Here is a 19,696-nt window from a genome sequence, read left to right on the forward strand (position 1 = left end):
TTTCATGAAGTGAAGTCAAGACCAGCCACAGTTTGATATCCATTGTCTACAGCAAAGATATTACCTTAAAGTACTGTAGATGCCAAATATTTTGCTTGCATAACATTTCATGAATTGGGAGTGTCAAGACAATGTCCATGGTGTTTAAATTTGCAATTGGGCAGGTGAATATCGTACTGGTAGCATGCACTCGGGATACAGGCGTGCATGTGCACGTACTAGGCTGGGCATGTGTGCAGCTGCTGCCTGCCCATCTTACTGTCACATGTACATACACTGCTTTCATACTCAGTACTGTAACCAGAGGGTGATATTTTGGTGGGTTGTTAAATTGGCAATTATTATTTTTTTAACTTGCAAAATTCACAAAAAAGAATCCCCTGCAAATATCCACTATCTACAGTATGTTATGCCATATTTTTGTCATTTTTTAAAAAAGTCAATACAGATGCGGTAGTTTTTCATTGAGAAAGCAGCCATTCTACTAAACTTTGTTTATTCTGTTTATAACATGCATTGCATTACCATTAAGTGTCATCTATTGTTTCTCTTGGGGGATAATGCAGATGATGATAATGGAATGGCCTCTCTCATATACCTTGCCATTGGCAGCACAAATCATATAAAATGCTTGTTAGATAATCAAAGTTTGTTGACTTGCCATGACCTCTCTGCAGGAAGCAAATAGCAGAAGACTATCATGACCAATTCAATGAAGATCACAAGAATGTCATAGCAACACCAGAAATGAGGAGCTTTGTGGCCAAGAAACTCTCATCATTCTTGGATAGGTGAGTTGATATGCCTGATACCAAATCATATCTGTAATTAATTCACTCTGAAGAATCTTCAATACTGATGTCACACATCTGATTGTTTGTTTTTATGGTTTTCCAGTAACTTTGTCTGCCTCATTGCAGTGTGTGTGTAGGCCCTACATGGCTTGATTTTTGTATTGATGTGATATGGTAAATGTGTTCGAAAAATTGATAGTGTATGAGAGCATCATATTATATTTACAAGTGTGCAGAAGGAATTAAATTTGTTTATTATTTTTTTCCTATCCGGAGCACAATCTAAAAGGATGCTGCCATCACTCTTTTCGTACCTCTTTTTTTTTCTTCATAAAAATTTGGGTCTCATTAATCATTTTTCTTGTGGAACCAGATATGACATGGTTTTTAAATCAATTTGATAGACTTTGGAAGCTTTGCAAAGAACAGAGAGGATGTCTAATTTTATTAAAAGATAGTCATGTGTATTTTATCTATATTATTTATTTATTTTATTTATTATTATTATTATTATTTATGAGGGGGGGGGGGTTGTTGCCTGACAACTTATTGTGATGTATGCAGGAGCTTTTCAGGTATTCAGCCCATATCAAAAGTATATAAGTCTGCAGAGAACTGATGTAAATTGTACAAGTAGCATGTTATCACACCATCGTGTCTTTACAGATCCTTTGAAACCGTGGATCCAAAGGACACAAAGGGACAAGTACAAATTGGTGCAACCCTGCAGGACCACCATGATGGTGAGTATTTCATGCTTTGGATGAGTTGTTGTAAAAATGTTTGTGTTTTTCAGGCATTTACGAGATTGGGCATATCTTCCGTGCAATTTATTTCTGCTTTTGTGAGCAAGGTGTTATTGACGAGGAACATATATCTGTGTGCAGCTATCTGCGAATGGTACGACAAACCTTGAGCTTGGATCTTGGGATTACCACTGTAATGAAGGCCAGGATCTGTAGTACTATATGGGCTTACTAAGGCCTTGCAAGTTTTTCCACAAGATGTACTCATCATGATTATGACTCTTGTATATGAACTACCTCTCTGCTAGTCCCATGCATGGTACTCAGAAGAATATGACGTGTGATGCTTGTGGCAGTTATTTCATCTTTCCATTTTAATCGTTGCATTTTATGTTTATTGCAAGCTGCATATTTGGCTTTATGATATTATGCATATTTTTACCTAGTGTTCTGTGTGCATACATTCACATTTCTAAACCACATTTCTCTGTTTGTACTATTTTATTGTGCTGTTGATGTGCTTTTCCACATTTTATTATGATGTATGCAATGTAGTGTTAAATTTGAGACCATACATTGATACAGTTGAGAGTATTGCAGGGACTGTGTAATATATTATATGGAAGGGGTAACATTACATGAAAGGACCCAGCCATAATATTTATTGCCCTTTTCTGTGCATTTGCTAGGTGCTTTTTACATCAAATTTGCCATCATTGAACCTGAAACCAGTAATAAACCTGATACCCAGCAATCTCTTGATAAGTTGTTTTAAAATGTGGATGTTAATGTCCCTCAAAATGATGCAATGAAAGCTGTGCTGTTTCCTGTGAATATTCAGATGCATTCAAGCTGCTCTCCACTTCCTGTTGTGCTCCCGACACATCCAGCCCTCCTCCACCAGTGAGGCAGAAGAGGCCTTATATTGGGCGCAAGAGGAGGAGGAAGCTCCCGACTGAAGACCCAGAGGACAGGTGAGTTGGAGGGAGAGACGAATAGATAGAAAGTGTATTTTTGGTATTGAAAGAATTGACCTTTTTGGAGAACATGAACAATTCCAGCAATAATTCTTTAACTCTTTCTGTGCCTCAGTGTAAACCCGCTGTGTGCCGCATTATTCTGAGACCACGAGGCATGAGTGCTGTTTAAAAGCATCCTGTTTTTCAAAGCCACACAACTTTTTGTGGAAGCATTTATGCTAGCATTGCAGCATAGCAAAGTTGAAGAGAAATTGTGCAAGCTTTGCTGAGGTGTAAATTTTATGACAAAAATATGGTTATGGTGCTTTCAATGATCTGTGGAATATTGCGATTCATTGATTGGCTTCTTGTGCACTAGTGTGTGCTTGAGTAAAATATGTAAAGCTAGCAAGCCATTGACTGAGTGGGGCTTGCCAACTAACACACAAAGGGTTAGATATTCAGATATGTTTTGGAGGAATATTAAAATTGGAATTCCAAATTATGAGTTCCAGTCAACACTGGTATCTCTCTTTTCATCTTTTCTATTATGATACTGATCAAATAGTATGTGACCCTGTATCTCAAAACGCGTACACTGTTGCACGATTTCACAAATGGCTCTTTTGAAATTTGCAAAATTAAAATGCTTCAAACATTTCTGTCAGCTCAGTCAGCTCTGTAGCTTTGAAACTTTGCAATAATCATGAATGAAGTTTCAGATTGATCTAATAGTCTCTTTAATACAGTGGTTGTCATGACCTTTTAAATCCCTGTTTTGTTCTAAACACAATAAAGAGTGACTCGATGCACTTGATTTTGCTCTTATTTCCACTGATTGTTTTTCCTTTTCATGTGTTACTCTGATACAAATAACATCCTTGTAGGATTAGTTGATCTTACATATGAGTAGACTAGTCTAGTCCCTGAACCAGTCAACCACGACTCAGATTTACAAAAAAAAAGGCGCATGTTTACTGCATTGCAGACCATTAAGCAGTTTAGATATGCAAGTACATATGTAACTCAAGCACAAAGTTGTGTGGGAATGTTAAAACCTGCAGTAGAGGATTACTACTTGTCATAGAGAAAGTATTAATAAGCCTTTGTCATCCCAAGTTGAGAAATACACAGTGTAATGGTTTGTTCATTCCTGTAAGTGTTATATTGTTTCAGGGATTTCTTTCAAGTTCAAATTTTTCCCTCTCTGCTTTTCAAACAGCAGTGATTCTGAGGTTGAGAACAAGCGACTTGCGGAGGCAGCCATCTCAGGTGAGCAGATCTTGATCTCGTCTGTCAGGTTGGCGGAGATTTCAGGTGAAAGGACCGCCCAGGTGAATGGCAGTCAAAGCAGTGAAGAAGATGATAGTTTTGGGGACTCTGAACATGGATCTGACCACACCCATAGGAAGCGGGGTGCTCCAGAGATAGAGCAGAACGGAAGCATAATCAGGGACAGAGGTAAATCTGAGGTGGTTGACAAGTCATGTTTGAGTGAAGCAGAGCACTCCCAGGCCCAGCCAACAAAGAAGAAGAAGAAGAAGAAGAAGAAAAAGAGGAAAGATGTCCAGGGTCAGGAGAGACTCAGCTGTGAATCAGGTGACATGGTGGATGCAGAAAGGAGAGAGTCAGTGGAGGCACAAGATAAACTGAAAGTAGTCACTATGATGAATGGTGATAGCATTACAAACACAATGAATAGGAAGAAAAAGAAAGCAAAGAAGAAGTCCAAACCTGGCAGTGAATGTAATGAAGTTTTGAGGGAAGACTCTGAGAAAACAGATATTTTTGACACAACCACAAATAGTCAAGAAGTCATTGTCAAAAAAAGAAAAAAGAAGAAGAAATGTAAGAATTGGATAGAAATTTAGATTCTTTGTAAAGATGTGTCATATTTCTGCAGGAAATTTAATAGACGGATGGCTGGATCAGCCCATTTTCAGCTGCTCTAGCTAGTCTTCCATGGTGTCCAGTTGTATGCACTTGGACAGACCACTTCACCGGGTTATGCACTCTGCTCTTTGAATGAATGAAGCGAGACCTTATGCATGCATTGGTTGTGACTCTCTCACACATAGGATCTCCATAGTATGTCCCATCTGAGGCACAGAGTGTTTTGCCTCTGCTGTAGAAGACAGCATACCGATATTATATCACACAACTTTTCTCACTATTACTGTTACCTGGTTCTTGGGTAACTGAGTTGAATTCACAATCCAATTACTTTGATCTGTAAGAAGAGAAAAATAACATATCCAGTCACGATGGATGCGGGGATGAAAGTGTGAAGCTCAAAACCACATCCATCCTAGTAATGTCATTTAACTCAGAATTTGAAGTAACTTGGTTAGCTTCACTCAAATACCAGAGGTGGATGAGTTAAACTTGTGAGAGCAAGTTCTTCTGTTTAGATCATTGCATTTATCCAGAAATTCCAAAAGTTTTAGAGAGGGACAGGATGGAAATGGGGTAGAAATATTGTGGTATTGCATACCTAACACAGGTAGATTGTTTTAGGCTTGGGCACTTTTTGCTGTTGGGCCAATCCCTGGGTGGTACCTGTGTGGAGAGGTCCCATTTGAGCTCACTGCCATACAAGTTGGTCATTTTCTGTCTCACTAATCTCTGCAGCCTCTTGATTTTCTACCTCATGTGCTCTCACTACATCATCATTGGGATTGCTGGGTCTAGTTACTTTGTTCATGGGAGGTGACTGGGTATTATTCTGTTTGGCAACACATCTGTTGAGTTCCATCGTGTACTCTATCTGAACATGTGTCATGGTCGGAATGCACTCAGGAGTATCTGTGTGGCATTGAAGTTTCAAGGGTGCCTGCAGGGCAGGGTTTTTTTTTATGCTTTTGTAATTTAAGGGTGGCATCCTTTTCCTTGCTAAGAGGAACAATGGACATGAGGAACTATGGGCATGGATATTACAAATTATCGCCTGTATGGTCAACATAGAGAAGTCATGTTAAAAACATCACAGGCATTACCAGAAATCCACTGGTCTTCAACTGAATGTGGTCATCAACTAGAATCAGCGAGTCTGAACGTCTGAAAAATAGAAGAGACGTGAACATGCAAATGACAGTGATTAGGTGAAAAATGTGATTAATATCAAATTATTAGCCCAACAAAAAATTGAGTGCTGGATCAACTGACATAAACCTCTTTTGTTTGAATTCAGAAATACAATACTTAACTCTATAACACAAATTCAAATCATGCAAAGCAACGGGTGTCAGCAGCCAATGACTGGCTATTTATTCAGTGTGTGTGTTCATGTAAGCCATGTCATATGGGGTTCTGAGAAGAATATAAGACACAATGATGGCCTTTAGTCCAGTTTCTGTATTTGGCCCCACAGGTGAAATGGAGTAAAGGTCATTATTGTATCATTATTGTGTTGGTGTCCCCCCTGTTATGGTAGGGCGCTTTTTCAATTTTTAGCTCTTAATGGTGCGATCTGGTGCATACTTATGTGACTATTTTTTACTTCTTTTGAAAGACAAAAAGGAAATATACCTTCAATTACAACTATCACTTTAATCCTTTGAGCTATGCTCATTATTATAGGTCCAAATTGCAGACTTCGCCACATGATATTGTCCTGTTGCATATTGTGCAATGGAATGAATGAACATTGTCTCCTTTTACTATAAAAGAGCCAACTGTCTTCATCCATTCAGAAGAAAACTTGCACTTGTTCGTGGCAGCACCCTTAAATTTTTCAGAGAGGGAGGAACATTCCTATATGGAATGATGGCACTGGACATGATTTCCAGTAAATAACGGTTTGGTGGAAGAGTTGGTGGGGCGGAATTCATGCTTAAAAGGATCGTATACATGTAGTTTTGGTTAAAGGGATCGTACAGTTTTGGTTGAGACCTAATCTCGGGTTTCTAACATTTTTTGGTGAAATAATGAGAAACCTCTTATGAAATATGAAAGAGCATGTAATTCTATGAGGAATTCAACGTTTATTTGATGGAAATTGGTTTTGAAATGGCTGAGATATCCAAAAAAGAGCGATTCTAATACAGTGTGGGACCCACACTTAATTACGATTGCTTTGTTTTACTTTGTTTTTGGATGTTTTAGCCATTCCAAACCCGATTTTCATCAAATGGGCAATTCCATGGGAATGTGGACATGGCACTGAAATTTCAACTTTATCATATTGCAAAAGAATTACTCATTATGTATTACCCATATATTGAAGTTAAAGAAACTCAAAGAATTATATCAATCGGTCAAATATTTCCCGAGAAACAGCTACAAATGTTGAAGACAATTTTTCAGTCATCCGAATTGCTAAAATGCATGCTTAACTTGATATAATTTTTTTTTAATAGAAAAATTCTACTAGCACTTCAATTAATTTATTTTAAAGAAGCAAATTGGTTCTACTTCAGTCTCCCATGAGGAAATTTTTATGCCACCTTCAGAAAATTCTAATCACCACATGTGAAAGTTCAGCCCTTGAGCCATGTAACGCGAGTTACCGAAACAAGAAATATTTTTCATTCTGAAGGAAGCAGTGGAGGTAATTTGTTGGGAATCGTAATTTTCTAAATTCATCACACCCTGATACTGTACACAGGATGTTGACTTGAATAAACACTGTTATCACATTAAAAAATGTCAATGAAAAGTGTAACGCGAGTTACCATGTAACGCGAGTTACCGGCATGTAACGCGAGTTACCAACTATAAACACAAGTTTCCCCCAACATAAGCAAATTTTAGCACTTAATTGAGCTAGATTGTGGTGAAAACAATCAAATGCAGTGCTATACACACTATGCTGGACTGAAACAAAGGAGGGCAGCCTAATAAACTGTGATTAGCATCAAGGCCACTGATCACATGCCACATTGAAGAGTCTAGCCTGGCTTTCACTGCATACTGTACATGTATCCAGCAGTGAATGAGACCATTAGATTTATCTTTTGAATTGCCTGCATCAGTATTACAGAATTTTTATTACAGAATGCTATAAAGCACAGCAAGTGTTGGTTCTAATCCTTGTTCGGTGGTCTACTGAAGATGACACCTGTCCGGAGATCAGGAGGTTGTGGGTTCGAATCCTGCTCAAGTATGTATGCCCATGATTTTTTTATCATGGCTACTAATAAAACACTGATCAATTCAGTGAGCTTATTAACGTTGATGTAGGGCAATTTGTCAATCAGTTGCAATGAAAACATCTCAACGGAAGAATTTCATGAATTTGAATAATTACGCAGTACCCACTGCATGTTATAAGGATTAGAACCAGCACTTGCTGTCGGGCGAAAGCACGGTGGTCTAGTGGAGATGACACCTGTCCGGTGATCAGGAGGTCGTAAGTTTGAATACTGCTTGAGTATGTATGTACGCCCATGACTTTTTTATCATGGCTACTACTAAAACACTGATCAATTCAGTGCTTATTTACGTCGATGTAGGGTAATAAGCCAGTTCGTATACACTGTAGCTCATGTACACATTGGTACAAATGACCTTTCTTTTTTCTCAGTTGGTTCGGCACTTCACTTGTTTTCAAAGCAGCATAATGCATAAGCTTGCATGACATAACAATTCATGGAACTTCTGTTCAAAAAAAGAATGAACTTGCATTTTGTAGATCAGGGGATCAGAATACTCCCATCAGTTTATAATTTAGCAGGCATCCATTTCATTGTTTTGTATTGAATGCAGTAACAGCTTATTTCCGTTTATATTGCAAAATACCATTCTTGCTGTCAGGTGGATGTGCTGGCAAGCATCATTTAGATAAGGATCGCATGAATAATCATCGCATCACAGATGCTTATGTCAGTGAATTTACAAACCAAAATGCCTGTTCGTACAAATGATCTTTTTTTGTTCATGCACAAAGTGGAATTACGAACTGGTCTTTTTGTCAATCAGTTGCAAAGAAATGTACTAGTTTTCACTCCTCACAAAGATAGGATTTGAATTTTTGAAAGATTGTAAGCTGTTTCGTAAACTTGTATATAGGGTTTGATACTTTTATGTTTTGTTTTAAAAAGACTTTCAACATTTTTCATCTTTACACTCTGAAACTTACAATGTGATAATACACCTATATCATCTAGTATATATTCAAACATATTCAAGGTCTCTATGAGGAGTGAAGCTCTTATTAGTCTTAAACACACTCTTCTATTGGGTTTATTAGTAAAACATTTGTTTAACATATTCGTTTTACTATCTACACAAATAAGCATCTCTCAGATTATTCAACACAAGATTCAGTGCCATCAGAACAATTGTATGTCATCAATTTGTGTCACCCTGTGTTAGTGGACATAATGTAACGCGAGTTACCGTAACGCGAGTTACCGACATAAAGGCTCCCTACATTTTTCCAGGTCATTGTTACTCAACTCTGATATTGTTAATTTATGAGTCCTAACCCACTATCAATTCAAGGTAGGAAAACTTTTATCAAGATTGTCTAGTATGAGGAGACTTTCCAAAAAGAGGTCTTCATAGAATTGACCATGTCCTTTTTGTGTAACGCGAGTTACCGAAATTAAATGATTCAAGAATCCCAACATGTTTGTCCTTTATTTTTCTTTTTGGATTCATTTAGTTGGTGTATGTCTACTTAACCCATGATGAAAAAAGTAACTTGTAGATCCTACCAATTACAAAGATATTGGCACATTATCCCCAAAATGTACCCATTATTTGTAACGCGAGTTACCGTGGAATTGCCCAAATAAACTTTGAATTCCTCTTAAAATGGTATGCTCTGTACTATATCATAAGTGTTTTCTTGGTATCTCACAAAAAGTTAAAAGCCCAATTCTCATCTCCACCAATACTGTACCATCCCTTTAAGACCTAATTTCAGGTTTCTAACATTTTTTGGTGAGATAGTGAGAAACCTCTCATGAAAGAGCTGATATTGTATACAATACATAACAAAGCACGGGGAGACACACCACGGACCACGTCCACCTCTGTGGAGAGTCAGCTAACAACTGCTCGCTCACACTGCCCAAGCAAGAGTAAACCCACATGCGACCCGTGCCCCCCACTACAACTTTTAAGGTCACGGGGTCACCGCACGCCACGTACGTCCTACTAGACGTACCAGAGACACCTACTTCCAGTGCTCTAAACTCATTTCATTACACAGCCCCTCCCTAAGACTAGTCAGTCCCTTGACGAGAGCATGTCTTCTCATACATTATGAAATGACCAAAACCGGATTCTAAAATTCTGTATCTCTTACAATTAGAAACATAAACAATAACGCAATATCGACCTGCTTATTTGAACCTCTCCAATTAGCATAGCAACCTTACCTCTCCTTCTAAGCTCACTAAAACAAGCTAAAACAACAAGTATCTTGCGTGAAAACATGAAAGACTTTCTTGCAACTTTGCATGAACATGTACTTATATAACTTAAGTCATCACCATAGTAAAAGCTGAATCATTACTTCACGTTTGAGTTATTTATAGATAGTTTGGTCTTCCACCATTTTTATGACGTAGATTTAAAAGATCACCTTGTGTATGCATTACCATTCTTGAGGTGATTTGTACTTTTCCTGTGGTAACTCTTACGGTAGATGAAATTATATTTATACTTAAAGGACAAGTTCCCCTTCATAAACATAAGGATTGAGAGAATGTAGCAATATTAGTAGAACACATCATTGAAAGTTTGAGGAAAATCAGACAATCCGTTCAAAAGTTATGAATTTTTGAAGTTTTTGTGCAGTACCCGCTGGATGAGAAGACTACTGCAGTGTATGAATAACTTAGATGTCACATGCGTACAACAATATAAGGAACATATAAAGAGAATTTCACAAAATTCCATCTTTTGAAAAAAAGTACACATTCCCCTGACTCGTTACCAATAAATGTTATGGGTAATATTATTCCCCCTGCCTTTAGAAAGAGGCAAGTCAATTGCTCTTTTATTATGCGAAAAAAGTGAAAATATGTTGAATTTTCTTTTATATTTTCTTTATACTGTTGTACGCATATGACTCACAAGCTGTAGTAGTCTCCTCATCCAGCGGTTCCAACACAAAAATTTAAAAAATTCATAACTTTTGCATCGATTGTCCAATTTTCCTCAAACTTTCACTGATGTGTTCAACTAATATTGTTGCATTTTCTCAATCCTTATGTTTATGAAGGTGAACTTGTCCTTTAAGTACATGAATAAACAAAGCTCTCTTGATAGCAGTCCACATTATCTTAAACACATATATAAAAACACATAAAACACTGGAGCGTCACTAGTCGTTGCACCTCTTTGCTAGGTCTGAACTCCCACCACAGCGTCAACAACGAATTCCTTGCGTCGTTCCAGCTTGTTGAACAAGACTCTGTCCTTGTACGTCATCTCGCAGACGGTCTCTGTGATCTTGTGTACCCAGCCAAGGAGAACCTTGGGTAGGGCAAAACACTGGAGCGTCACTATTCGTTGCACCTCTTTGCTAGGTCTGAACTCCCACCACAGCGTCAACAAAGAATTCCTTGCATCGTTCCAGCTTGTTGAACAAGACTCCATCTTTGTACGTCATCTCGCAGACGGTCTCTGTGATCTTGTGTACCAGGCCAACGAGAACCTTGGCCAATTCCCTCTCCATCATACAGTAGGTTGACCTGGTGTCCCAGCCTCCACATGGTGCAACTTTGTTAGCCATTGAGGTGCGTTCTTGCTCCCCGCTCGGAGGAACACCACTTCATACTGCCTGTTTTGTTGCTGCATACCGTCTACAATCCAGCTCAAACTCATCCGTCTGGGCATCAGAAATCACATGCTTGGCAAAGTCAGTCAGCTTCAGCAGGTAGCGAAGTGTCTCTGAATGTCCCCTCAGCACCTCTGTTGGGTCTATAGCAGATACACATTTCAAAAATGGATTATTGAGGGGCATTTTCTTTTGCAGTCGTTCTGTACATGGTGTGTACGCTTGTTGCACATTGTCCAAGAATTTAAAATCAAGTCGCTGCATCATCAGTTATCAAGTCCTTTGCAGCTTTCCCCACAAACATCTTCTTCTTGGGTAGCAAGTTCGTCTTACTTCTAACATCAAGATCACCAAGGACTTCTGCTTTTGTCAGCACTTGTGGTCTGATGAAACAAACTAGAAAATCATTCAGGAGTTCCGCTTGGTAGTCATTCAGTTTAAAGATAAGAGGTTCTGTCATCTTGAATGTTTTCGCATACTTTTGTAACAATGGCAATACCGACATAAAGAAGGAAAGTTGGAGTTCCGTTGTCTTCCTGCAGATGAATACTCGTAGCTTGTTCACTGTTCTTCTCTTCCTTTCTGTCCCTTCTTTTGTCATTCCTGACTTGTTTAAGCAGCGTTTTCTTTCTTGTACCACCTGCTGACGTGCCTCTTTACTCAACTTATGTTTCGTGTATATCCCGGTCACAGCTCTTCCTCTGACAAAAAGCCAAAATAGAATAAGGTGAGAGCATCAAACATGCGGCGGAGGTCACTGCCTGTGTTATACACACTGAGCCGACAATGTGCATTGTAGTTAAGTGGTTGCATGTATTTGATACTCAAAATTTGGCATATTTCTTGATGGGATTCTGCTGACCACATGAAATCTGTGTGAAAGTCTTTGATGAGGCCCTCCAAATGATATCCAAACGGCTCACAAAGTGTCTTGGCTGCATTATGGGCGTGATGGCATGAATCCCCGTCAACATCCAGCAGATGAGGTGCTTTGTTGGCACGGATTCGTGTTTCAAGGCCTGACTTCGATCCTCGCGTGACTGCACAGCTGTCCATCAGAATCAATAGCAAGTTTGTCCAAGGTAAATTGAACTCTTCAAACATGTCTACAAGAGCTTCATACATGGATTCAGCATTGATACGTACTAAGCTGATTGACTTCAAATGACATGTGATTACTTCTTTCTGAGAAGGTTTGTAATACCTAACTAACACTGGCAAAACTCTAATTGTGTTGTTGCTAGTTGCTTCATCGATATTGAAGGCTGAAATGTGTTTAAGTCCTAAATAAGTTCATCGTGAAATGTCTTCGCCAACCCATGCTGCATCTTGTATGATGCTGCTGTTCTCAAAAGAGAAACTGTTTCCAGTGTTTTCTTGTCTTTAGCAAGCTCTTGTGAAAGTTTGATTAGTTTTGGAGCAGTAGCATAAGGTAAGTTTTCCTCAGCAATAAAGCCAAGGACAGTAGCTTCTTGGTTTGTTGACCTTTGTCTGGCTGGTGTGTAAGGATGAGGAACATTTTAGGGACCAGCTATGGGATGAAGCCCGTAAGGTGAACCGGCATTGACACTTGAGCTCGAACTTGAAGTTGAAGGTTTATCTGTAATTAGAGTTAGTGGTTCACATCAAGCAAGCTCTTGTGAAAGTTTGATAAGTTTTGGAGCAATAGCATAAGGTAACTTTTCCTCAGCAATAAAACCAAGGACAGTATCATTTTAGCATCTGATTTGGTTATACAACTTACAAAACGTACACATAAACTGATAGAGGGCCTACAGTTTTAAGGCTAAATCATCTCTATTTTCAAATCCAATAACTGGACTTCTAAAGATATTAATGTTACTGGGCAACAAAATTCACATCAGTAGTCCCACACAGAGCTACAGTTTTTGTTCTTAAAATTTCATCATTTGGGATAATTTTTTTCTCTCAAGTTTCATGTTTATAGCTTTTAAGTACTTCTAGATCAGTTTGGGATAGTTTTTATGATCGGATTGCCTTTCAAAAATGGAAGATTACGAGGATTTTTCTTCGCATGTGCACAACACAATTTAAGAATTCAGCCCATTAAAGCTTGTTCATGCAGCTTAAAGAATAAGTATGTCGAGTTAAAGGACTTATTAAATGATGACAACATTGATGTTTATTAGTGCTGTGGCAGAAACTTGACTAGATGAAACTGCCAGATGCTGAATTCACTCATGATAGATATATATGTTTTATATATGTTTTATTATTTTTATATTATCTATTTATTTATATATAGTGCAGGAGTGAGTGATACATTCATCATGAGTAATCATTGTATGTGTCATATCACTTCAGCAGTTCCAGTTCCAAGAATAAGTTATGCACCTCAAAAGGTATGGCTGTATTCCAAGGGAGACTATGACAGCTTTAATTCTAAGATCCAATATACAGACTGGAAGACCAATTTTGACAAGAAAACTGTTCATCAAAAGTGGGATTTTCTGAAGAAGAAATATTTTGTTTGCCTTGAAAAATTTGTTCAATACAAACTGGTGAAGGTCAACCAGAGACACCAGCCACTGTAGACTAATTTTAAATCCATCAAAAAAGTCAAGAGGAAAAGATGAGCAGGTAGAGTTCATGTCAAAGTTCATACTCTATATGCACATCGATTGCAAGGTGATCTTTTGGATTCTGAAGTAAAGCAAAAAGTACATGAAGCCAAACAAAACTACAAAAGTAACTTGGTGCAGCAGATTCAGAGCAAACCCCCAAAAATTCTTCAATTACCATAGACATTTCATGATATCATCATCTACTATCAAGGATGGTGTTAAGATATTTGATGGTGAAAATAAAGCCAATGTATGGAATGACTTATTCTGTAGTGTTCAATACACAGGAGATCATGAACGAAGAACCTAGGATAATCTGGTAATAAAATATCCTAGATCTACATCAATTACATTCCTTCAACTGGATTTATACTATTGTCTTGATCATGTAAATTTTTACAAATATTTATGTTGCTCACCTCCTTTCGGTTGACAATCAAGTCTGTAGTTAGACTTCATCAACTTTAGTTGGCTCTGGTGGTTCTTGCCCCAACAGTGATCCTGTAGGGCGGGAAGACCTCATGTTGAATACTTGATTTCTGCATCACATATAACAGTGTTTCCACACACACCTCCCTCATGTTTGGATGATTATCCCTCAGGAATGCTACCATTACCAAAAACCAAAAAGTCAAGAATCCTAAGTTTACCTTTTATTTCATAACTCTGATAAAGATGACACACAATTGTGACTGTTCTGGTTTATAAAAAAACTAAAAACAAAACAAAACAAAAAGACTGGTCATACACCAATATTTGACGGAATGACTTTTTCCGGGAGAGTCTAACTTGCGTATCACCGCGGATCCACAGAAAATTTTCATGTCTGGTTGTAACTTCTTATAAATCATTTTTAATTGGGCAGTTACCCATTCAAGTTACTGAAACTTTTTTTTCGCGTAATCAAAGTACATTTTACGCTTTGGAGTTACTGGTCCGCAGGTTTTTTTCTCTTTTTTTTTGTATGAGTTGTTTTAAAATATGTGGGATTGTTTTGTCTTCGCTGCTATCTCACACCAGCACACAACTGATAATCAGACAGATGTAACAAAAAAAAGTATAATGATTTGTATGAATCGCCCTAACAATGATGTCATGTTTTGTGTTTATGTGTGGTTTATGTAGTGTTGGTATATTAAATATTATCGATATCACATTCGCGCATCCGCTTTCTATCTAACACACACGCACAGATACATTCACACTTTCGGATTCAGGCAAATTTTGATGCACTCTTTTTGACCAATACTGATATTGTAATAATCCCCTTTCTATCTCTCAACAAATCAAGAAATGAGACAAGACCCGTAATATATCATTGGAAGAACATGTATTTCTTGGTATAAACACAAATAACTAGACCAGATGCCAAGACATGTCAGTATAGTACAGTCCAATATCAGCAGCTGTGAACCTTCAGCTGGCAGTGTTTGACACCGGTATCTCTTAATACTGGCAAATGCGCAGCAACAACTTTCTAGGTGAGAACGATGTAGTATCAACTCCTGTGAACCTTCAGCTGCTGGTCGTTGACATCTGTCTTGCTGATGAAGATGTACAGTAGCTGCATCCATCGCAGGTGCACCAACCAAGACCCTTCTCCTGGAACAGGGGCATATGCTGGCATGGTGGTACGCAAAGTGCTTGAAGAGCTTCCACAAATGTGACAAAGAGTCCCAGTGATGCTGTAGATGGTGATGGTGATGAAAATCCCCTGAAGATGCGTAGGTCGTTGGCATTGAGTGAAGGAGGGTGTTGTGTGCAGTGGTCGCAGCTGTCACACTTTGTGAAGATGATACATCCGATGCGTCTGTCCATGTGCTGGAGGATGAAGGTGTACTCCTCGTCAGTGGTGCTTCCTCGCAGTGTCCTGGCTGATCCCCCGATGGTGGCTTTGATATAGTTGTAGTCTGCTTCTTATAGCTGTTGCTCTCCACTGCTGGGCTCTATGCCGACCAGCATTTGCTTGCCTGAAAACGAAAGGTGCCGCCAGCGAATGTCCTTGATGTCCATCATTGGAGCATTTAAGACGGCGAGTTCTTTCTGCTTCTTCTCTGGTTTTGTGAAGCCCTGGTGACATGGGGGCTGATCCTTGTCACAGAGGGTGGACGGCAAGTACACGTTGGTCAGGGCCTTGGTACAGGGGCCCCAGAGATGCTCCATGGGGTTTATCGCTGAATCACTGGGACAGTACACAGAAACCACCATGGCGTCGAGGCACATGGCTCTGAAGATTCGGCTGTTGTAGAAAGCTTTCACAGCATGGTTTGAGTTGGAGTTTAGGCCTCTGCCAACAATGAGAAACAGTGTAGAAACTCCATTCCGGATCCTCACATGAACATCCAGGTGCTGAGTCAGATCTTTGAGGTGTGCAGTGATGTTTGATGCCGAGTTAGGGCTATGGAGAATGACGGTCCTAGCAAGATCCTTCTGCAGAGGCCTGCAATCAGAGGAACATAGAAAACAATACACATTCATGCATGTTATATCAAAAATTGTCAAATTTGCTGCAAAACACTTGCCCAAACATTAATTTTGCTTGCCTCAAAAAACGTCCAAAATATAAGGAAATAATAAAGAAAATCATCTGTTAGTCAAGGGCTTTATAAAACACAATCATTTGAATAAACAGCACACATCAATTTGCATGTTTAATCACAATGGAGTAAGAAACTTGGTCCGATGAAGTGTTGCTGTTACGTTGCACTGGGGCTTCTTCACATAAGTGTTGGAAAGTTGCTGAAATGACATATAAAGTGTCTTGCATCACTAAAGAGCCATTATCTTGGGCTTCTGTATGGTTGACTTTGTGGGTTTGTGGGGGGGGGGGGGGAATAAGTGAAAAAAGGGTGGCTCCATTACTTTGCTTGCCCAATTCGGGCAAGCATTAGTTCTCATTGTTCAAAAACACTTGCCCGAATTTGATTTTCACTTGCCCTGGGCAATCGGGCAAGTGCTTATGTAGCACCCTGCAATTGGACAATTCTCTGTACTGGGGAACCTTGTTCCATGTTTAAGGACTACATCTGGCCTTCATGATGTGTCCCATAGCCTTCACCCAGTTCCTGGTTTAGTCACAGATGGCACCCATGGGAAAAGTGGTTGTCAGCTCCACACCGATCGCAGTGTCAGCAGCTGTTACCTTGGTCACGTGGTAGACATGCATGTCATAGTATGATATTGGCAATCGTTCTGTCTGCAAATTAAGATGTAACTCATGTAATTATATTACAGATGTAGTGTGTAATTGATGAAAACGATGATGATTGTTGAAAGTGTACTACCGTATATAATGTTAATGAAATTGCAGAAAGTTGGTGTATTTGAAAAAAATAGCATGCAGAGAATGAATCAAATCAAATCAAATCAAATCAAATCAAATTGACTTTTATGACAACTCTGACATGCTGCTTGTTGTCATACAGAACTTTGACCCACTCTTACTGTCTGTATGTGGCAGTTTTAGGGTTTACAATCTCTTTGTCCACCACAGCTAGTGGAACAATCTTTTGTGTAAGGAATGAAAATTCTGCATTGTCACATCAACTGACACGGTCTGGCAGCCGATGATGTATTGCTCCACTTCCTTGAAGTAGTGGCTCTTCATGGTCCCAGGAATGGACTGGATTTTCCTGTCCTCCTTATTCCTGGCTCTGTCCGAATAGGACTTGGCGGTTTCATTTTCTTCTTTTGAGAAGTTTGGGGATCAACTCTTTGAGCGTTGGCCTTCTCTTGAACTCTACACTTGCAGGTCCCTCTTAAGCAATCAACCTCTCCCTTGCCATGGGACGTTGCATTGAAATTCCACTCAGCATCCCCATCCATCTAAGTCATTGAACAGAGCGTGAACCCCTGCTTGAAATGTTGGGCTGCACCATCACTCTGAAATATCTTGTGTCCAATCCGCAGTTCAGTGTGACTCCTCTCTTCGAAAGTGATTCAAAAACTTTATTCAAGAAGACATGAACAGCATATTTATTGTGATGCATGTAGTCAGAGACGATAGTAGTTGGCTCACTCCTGATGTCATGGCTGTGAATGTTCTAAAAGTGAAGAGGGAACGAGACGGTTGATTCCAATACCCACTCTGTACTTCATCCTGTGGGACAAATTGGTAATTGTCACTGAAGTCAAAGTGGAATATTGTGTTTGCAGATAGGTTGGCTTTCTTGTTTGAAGGATGAAGACTGAGCTCATTTTACAAAGATGTGGCCCAGGAAGAATACAAGTTTGAGGTTGATGATATCAGAAAGATGCCCAGACAGTTTAAGATGAGAAAGAGGCCCCTCTTTCTTGATTCTCTCAGGATTCTCTCAGGATTCTCGCTACCCATTCTATAATTATCTATTGTTATACATTATTGCATTTGATAACTCACTTTCCTTTTACTAGTAGCTCATCCAATGAAAGTCTCAACTTACAATTTTGGCATGATGACAAAACAACCCAAAAAATCCAAAGTGGTTGACTTAGCAGCATTCATTCTTCATTGCATCAGTTCTAACAATTCAGTTTCGACAAAGACAAAAGAAGAATTAAAAAAAAAGTAGGTGGAGATCGAGCTTAGGATGCTTCAATTAGCTGTGAAGGTGAAATTTACTTACAGTGATGGTTTGAGCTACCCCTCAAAATCATTTCACCTGTTGGTGCCTCTTTCCTTCTGTTGCAAATGGACCTTGATCCCCCTCATAAAAGTCTTTGTTGCTACCCCCTTTTCCTTGTGCAGCTTGTAGGCTTCTTTCACTAGGACTACACGACGGGCTTTCCTCACGGGTGGTAGGTCAGTTCAAATGGTGATACGCGGCTGGGCGTAGCCGGGCTCGGTTTGCTCCTTCATTTGCTTTTTCTACTGGTCTTCAAAGGCTGCCTGAATCCTTTTCCTGTTGTGCATGGAGGGGAGCCATGCTATGACGGGGAGAGGTGCTTGTCCAGCTGCTTGGGCTTCCTCCTCTTGCTGTGGAAGCCTATGGGCGTTGGCTATCGCAATCTGGGAAGCAGCAGCGTCGCCAAGACCCAGAGCTGCAAATGCTTCTTGAAGTACCTCATAAACGTCTTCTTCTTTCTGTGGCACACCATAAAACAGTAGATTTGATTTCCTGTTGTGGAGTTCCATGAAAATGATTTTTTTTTTCTCAAAAGTTGAAATCTTTTCTTTAAGAGACTATTCAAATCTGGCAAAATTTTTCTTTCAATATCTGAAGTTTTGTCAAAGTTGAAATGAACAGTGGTTTTCAGTTCATCAAACCGTAGATTGATACCAGTCATTTCAGCCGATAGTTTGTACAATTTGGTGGTTAGGAAGCTCTTTAAGTCAAGAATGCCCCTTTACAGGACTCCAGTGGTGGGCTCGGGTGGTTGGCTGGGTAGGGCCTCACATTCCTTGATGGAGTCCTCAACCACCGATGCAGAGGTGCCCTGTGAAGAGCCACCCTGTGGAGTGGCTCCCACTGGCTTACTTTAGCGAATGTGGCTTTGGTATGAGACATTATGGCTACATCTCACTCCGAATCAGGTTGAGTTGTTATGCCTCTTGTTTGTCCCCGCCGAACGAGTTCGAGCAGGGGACTATGAAACAGGCTCCGTACGTGTGTGTGTCCGTGTGTCCGTCCGTCCGTGTGTCGTAGCGTGTGTCCGTCCGTCCGTGTGTCCGTCCGTGTGTGCGTCCGTGTGTGATCAAAATGTTCAAAATGCTACTCCTTCGCCATTTCTAACCCGATTTTGATTCTGTTTACTTTATATGATAGCACTACATGGGAGCTTTGAACCTTCTGTACAGAATTTCAGTTGTGACCTTTGACCTTGACCTTTGACCTATATTGTACATTTTGCTTCAAAATGCTACTCCTTCGCCATTTCTAACCCGATTTTGATTCCGTTT

The 19,696-nt window shown here is 39.5% G+C and overlaps 2 protein-coding genes across 2 annotated transcripts; one reads left to right on the forward strand and one right to left on the reverse strand.

Moving 5' to 3' along the window:
* The first annotated feature begins 801 nt into the window (after window positions 1–801).
* On the forward strand, window positions 802–4,976 carry LOC139718393 (uncharacterized). The gene is made up of 4 exons (XM_071629868.1): window positions 802–824; window positions 1,461–1,537; window positions 2,382–2,514; window positions 3,722–4,976. The coding sequence occupies exons 1-4, from the start codon at window positions 802–804 to the stop codon at window positions 4,368–4,370; spliced, it is 882 nt and encodes a 293-aa protein (XP_071485969.1). The 3' UTR covers window positions 4,371–4,976.
* Window positions 4,977–11,227: 6,251 nt separating this feature from the next.
* Window positions 11,228–12,337, reverse strand: LOC139718404 (uncharacterized). The gene is made up of 3 exons (XM_071629880.1): window positions 12,058–12,337; window positions 11,567–11,932; window positions 11,228–11,376 (listed from the first exon to the last, which is right to left on the reverse strand). The coding sequence occupies exons 1-3, from the start codon at window positions 12,335–12,337 to the stop codon at window positions 11,228–11,230; spliced, it is 795 nt and encodes a 264-aa protein (XP_071485981.1).
* Between the last annotated feature and the right edge of the window lie 7,359 nt (window positions 12,338–19,696).

Source organism: Diadema antillarum, unplaced genomic scaffold (assembly GCF_040938485.1).
Source record: "Diadema antillarum isolate AM-2024a unplaced genomic scaffold, OU_Dant_1.0 scf00000008, whole genome shotgun sequence".
NCBI classification, from domain to species: domain Eukaryota; kingdom Metazoa; phylum Echinodermata; class Echinoidea; order Diadematoida; family Diadematidae; genus Diadema; species Diadema antillarum.